General features: G+C 50.3%; 1 protein-coding gene across 1 annotated transcript in view; it reads right to left on the bottom strand.

Annotated features, from left to right (window-relative positions):
- GPR37 (G protein-coupled receptor 37) overlaps positions 1 to 5528 on the bottom strand; it is a 31811-nt gene extending 26283 nt beyond the window's left edge. Inside the window, exon 1 of the mRNA XM_004707783.2 lies at positions 3929 to 5528. Coding sequence (XP_004707840.1) covers positions 3929 to 4936 — 1008 coding nt within the window. The 5' untranslated portion in view covers positions 4937 to 5528. The remainder of the gene's footprint in view (positions 1 to 3928) is intronic.
- Positions 5529 to 5592: the final 64 nt, after the last annotated feature.

Raw genomic sequence — 5592 nt, 5'->3', positions numbered from 1 at the left:
GATGGATGGATGGATGGATGGATGGATGGATGGATGGATGGATGGATGGATGGACGGTGACACGAGCTGTAGGAGCCCCCAATAAAATGATTTTAAAAAACGTACAAAGTGCTCTAAATTCAATTAAGGATATTTATTACAAAAAATACTGCCTACAGTTAATGCAGTCTTACATTAATTCAACAGTATTACTCAAAAGTCACTGTAGTGATCACTGTGGCTCCCCACCCAGATGATTCACGACCCCAAAGTCCTTCAGCAATCAGTAATGGAGCACCCACTCCCCAGCTGCTGGGACCGTTAGTGCTTGGCAGTTCCCAGCTATACCCTTCTTAGGTTCTTCACCAAAGAGATCCACCCAGCCAGCAGCCAATGACTAGTCTAACAGAACAAGGCAACTGGGCTGCTCCTTAGAAGGGTAGATGACAAAACTTCATCTTGCTTACTTTGAATGTCATCAGGAAAGACTAATAGCCGGAAAGTACACCCTGTTTGGTAAAGCAGAGGATTGGCAAAATGGAAACAAACCCTCCATGAGGTGGATTCACACAATAGTCACCGCGAGGGGCTCAAACAAATCAAAGATCATCAATGTCTCCGTGGCTGGAGGATCCCAATGGCAGCCAAGAACAACAGTTCCTGGACTCATTTCAGGACATCTCGGTTGAGCCACCCCAGTGCCCACAGCGCTCTGTTGTATCTGCTGAGGTCTTGGCTGTCTCTTTGTCACAGTTTCACTCCTCTCTTTGCCCAACCCTACTGCCCTTCTTTCCCAACAAATGTTGACCCCGAGGACACTCCCCAGTAAACTTCCTGACAACCAGTCTCCATCTCAGCCCCTGGTTTTGTTTCCATTTTGAACCAACCTGGAGCAGGCACCAACTTCCTCTTCTTTCTAGGAAAGTAACAGTACCACCTAGAGATTTGGGACATATTGCTTGTTTTCAGTAGATAATGATAATATTCTCCAACAACTATATTCTACAGACATAACAATTATAAAATTATTTCAAAGTAAGGATTAGACTCATTGTCATCAAGTCAATGCCAACTCATAGCAACTCTATAGAGCAGGATAAAACTGCCACTGTGAATTTCCAAGATTGTAACTCTTTATGGGACTAGAAAACATCATCTTTCGCCCATAGCGTGGCTGGTGGTTTCGAATTGCCAACCCTGTGGTGAGCAGCCCAACAAGTAACCATGATGCCCCCAGGACTTCTTAAAGGTTAGATACACCAAAACCAAACTCACTGTCAACGAGTTGACACTGACCTTCTCATCATGATCCTGTAGGACAGGGTAGAACTGCCACCATTAGTCTCTAAGACTGTAACTCTTTACAAGAGTAAAAAAACCCATTTTTCTCCCAAGGATTGGCTGGTGGTTTTTGAACTGCTGACCTTGCAGTTAGCAGCCCAAAGCATAACTGCTATACTACCAGGGTCCCTAAGGGTTAGATAAAGCTATAGAAATATGGCAGCTTTAGATTGCCTTCATTATTTTAACAGTAGAAATATAGATGGCAATCTAATCTTTCAAAATAATAGTGAATGTTTTTTCCCAAGGCTTTGTTTCTCCAAGAAAAATAATATCTGGTACCAATAACTGAAAAATAAAGGTCAGTAAAGATGAGGGACAGTTAAACAAAAGCACACAGTGAAAAATGAGCTTAGCAACAATAAATAATGAAAAAATTTTTTCAGGTAGAAAATCACTTAAATAAGGTATAGTACAAATGAGAAGAAGTACTTATGTTTTTATAAAGTTAGAAAGAAAACTAGAACACAAACATAATAAATGCCCTCACTCAAAATTACCAGAGTTCATTAAATTATCCAAAGTTTTCATGTTTTCTGAAAGTGAGTGTGATTTTTCTCTGCTTGCTATCGTTCAAGGAATTTGAGCTTTTAAAAAATTACTATTCCCAGTTTCTTTTTTCCTGTCCTTTAATTTATCTCTGTCCAATGTATAGCAGTTTCCAAATATCTGGTCTGTTTCCAGTCCCCACAACCAATGCATATCTCTTTTATTGGGGTAACTCCCCTGCTCACTTCATAGATTTTACTTTCTGTCTGTCTCTTGCAAGAGTCCCTTTCTTCTGCACTATTCAAACAAACAGAGCACTCTTGATGAAATTGACCTTGAAAAGGCAACCGGTCAACAGACACAAAGTTTCTAACATAAATCCAACTACCTCCTCTACAATTCAAAAATGAACTGTCTACCAAATATATTAGATGTTTCAGAGCTACTTCCTGCTTGGCAACTGGTGCAAGCCTGGTCCCTGGTAAACTAGCGACAGCTGATTTAGCAGGCCTGGAATGCTACTGCATGTGATCCTTGTCAGGATTATAGAGGGACTTATTTACTATCTCCCGCCTGGGCCCATCTAAGTTAGTACTGTTTTCTATTTACTTATCCCCTAGCTTTAGACCCTGAACAATGTTGAGCATGGTGTCACTGGCCCTGGTGCCAGACAGGATCAGGGGCTCTGGAATATTTACAGTTTCCCTTCTTCTGCTTCCATAAATGAATCTGAATGGAGAAAACTAGGGGCCAGCTGGCTGGAAACACAACTGGCAGTGAAGTACTTGGGCTCCTTCCAAGAGCTGATGTTTAAAGAGAGGCCATTTAAAGAGCAAATTCCAACCACCACAGTAATAGTCCGGGCACTAACACTGAAAGGTATGATTTTACTTAGAGTGCTTTCTATCCCAAAGTTTAGGACTCTGTCACATCTCACATTGAGTCAGTTGAGTCAGTCCCAAAGACAACCAATCCTCCCCACCTATTCAAAAACTCAAACACTGCCATAGAGTTGATGCTGACTCATTGACCCCCTGTGGGTTCTTTCTCCTGAGGAGCTGCTGGTGGATTTGAACTGCAACCATGCAGATGGCAGCCAAACACCTCACCACTGCCCCACCAGAGCGCCTCCAACCCATGAACAAATGGCAAATGGGGAGACTATACTTCCCGGATATAAGCCTGCTGTATCTTCATGGACCAAGTCTTATTTGAGGTTGAATTCATGCACGCAAAAATAAATAAAAACGGTTGAGAAATGGAGTAGAGAGAGAAACAAGAAATGACAGGACATTAGATGGAGCAGCATGGAACCCAGCCAAAGGCACGTGGAGGTCAGTCATACATCATGAAGCCAACAGACAAAGGAATGCAGGTTTCTTTGTAAGAAAGTGAATAAAATATTACTCTAACTTTAGCAGTTAAGAAAGTAAGGGGACAAAATGCAACTGCCATCTACATCTACGCAATTGCTTAAGTCAATAAAGAGCTTGTGGAGGTGAGGATAGATGCTAGAGTTCTTTTGTTTTGTTATGCTTTCCTTGCTGGACTCTGATAAGAACAGCATTGAACTCTACCCATTAATTAACTCTAGAGTACCCATCACCAGCATGGTAGTAAAAACAAAGTTATGCTTTGGGGGGAAGGGGACTAACAAGGTCAGCAGTTTGAACCCACCATCCACTTGGTGGGAGACAGAGGAGGCGTTCTGCTTCCTTAAAGGCAGTCAGTCTCCCAAACCCACAGAGGCGTCCTACTCTGCCCTACAGGGTCCCTAGGAATAGAATGGACTGACAGCCATTTGTTTGTCTGTTTGCTGAGTGGCTCATTAGATTGTCCGATGTATCTATAACATCACATTCTGAGAGTGAGACTTTAGCATCCAAACAAGTCCATGTGTTATGGAGACTCACCCAACCCCCAAGAGCGGGGGTAGAAGATAAGTTTGTAGGTGGTGAGGCATAAGTGATTGGAAAGAGAAATGCAGGAGGGGCCCAGAGAAAAAGTGAAGCAGCTCAGGCAAACCGGTGCGCCCAGTAGAAGTTTCATAAAATATCCCAAACCCGTGGCGCCTGGATGGTGCAAGAGACGCTCCCCCATCCCCCCCAAAAAGGCATACCTCAATATATGGCACGATCTTGCAGGAGAAGTCCTCTAGCAGCCACTTCTTGGTCAGTTCATGGAAGATGACAAGCGGAAGGCAGAAGAAGATGATGAGGAAGTCCCAGAAGGCCAGGTTGGCCAAGAGGGAGTTTGAGATGCTCCTCATGTAGTAGTTGTGACACACGATGCACATCACCGCCAGGTTGCCAATGATGCCGGTCCCAAAGATCACCACCGACAAGCACATGACCGCGTAGGCGCCATAGGACTCCTGGGTCAGCGGGTAGAAGGGGTTCTTGAGTCGCACACGCCGGCTGGTGTTGTTCCCTCGCCGGGGCCCGCCACTATCCAGGACCCCTTCACCCGAAGATCCATTCTGGGCCAGCGCCCTGCCGGGAGGTGCCAAGGTCCGCCCTTCGTGCCCCGCGGGTCCACTAGCAGACTTGGGTGGGGGTTCGCCGTGGGAGCCCTGGGGATTCCCGGCTCTCTTCGGCCGGTAAAAGAGTTCGCTCCCCACCCTCTGATCTGGGCTGTGCCCCGAAAAGCCAGCGCCCCTGACACCCTTCCCTTCCTTCTCTGGGGTCTTCGGGGAGCGCACGAGGTGCCCCATGCCCAACGCGCCAGGGGCTTCCTGGCCCTGGACCCCCTTCCAGGTCCTCCGAACGCCCGGCCACCCGGCCGGGGATCCCGCGGGCCCGGTGGTCGCTGGCTCCGCTTCCGCCCCTCTAGCCACACCTGGGTCACCGCCCGGGGCTGCCGACAGGTCACTGGAGGGGACCGCGCGCACAGCCGCCTGCAGCTCCTCCTCCCGCCGGGGCGCACCGGCTCGCAGACCGTCTTTGCCAGAATCCCCAGTCCCCCAAACGTCCCTGCGGCGGCGCTGGGTCCGAGCAGGGCACTCCCCGACACAAGTTTCCCTCGGCGGCTCCGGAGCGGCCCCCAGGGCAGCGGCCGGGGAGACCTCGAGTAGCAGTAGGAGCAGCAGCCGCGCGGCGCCGGCGAGAGGCGCGCCCAGGACCCGCATGGCTCGGCGTGGGCGCCCCGGGCAGCGCGGCGACCGCTCAGGCTCAACACCCGGAGCCCAAGTTCCTGGTGCGAGTGAGACACATGTCACTCCTCACCCCCGCCCGGGGGGTGGGGGATGGCGGGCGGGGGAGGTGGTAGAGGCTACGGGGAGGTGACCGGACGGGTCTTGGGGTCGCCACCTCCCTACAGTTCTCGCACGTGAGCCATGTCCTTCGCCAAATCCAGCCCGAGCGCTCGGTACCCCCAAAGGTCCGAGGAGGAAGCGGCTGCTCCGGAGGGCTGACCTTGAAAAGTTACAACTCACACCTGACTGTGAATGGACCACGCTCCGGGACGCAGCCCCTCGCTTCTCCTCGCGCGGGGACCGTCGCCTTCCAGGTAACAATCGCGCTGTTATTTACATCCTTCCAGGCGGCTGGCTCCAGGGCGCGCCGAGGTCTCCCGGGGGAAGGAAAACCACGTCCCCCGCCCCAGACGGCGGGCAGCCACCCGCCCGCGCCCCGCGCGCTGGGAACAGGTTGCAAAGAGCCAGGCGCCGCGCGGATGCGCCCCGGCGACCCGCGAGACCACTGCTGCCGCCGGGCAGCGAGACTGGGGACCCGCGGCCGCGGTCAAAGTTGCCTCGGTGCCGGCTCCAAGTGGACGGTGGGGCGG

The sequence above is a fragment of the Echinops telfairi genome, unplaced genomic scaffold, assembly GCF_000313985.2.
Source record: "Echinops telfairi isolate 266 unplaced genomic scaffold, ASM31398v2 ScPeMD7_23;HRSCAF=83, whole genome shotgun sequence".
NCBI classification, from domain to species: domain Eukaryota; kingdom Metazoa; phylum Chordata; class Mammalia; order Afrosoricida; family Tenrecidae; genus Echinops; species Echinops telfairi.
Note: the sequence above shows the minus strand (reverse complement) of the source record. Positions and strands in the feature narration are given on the sequence as shown.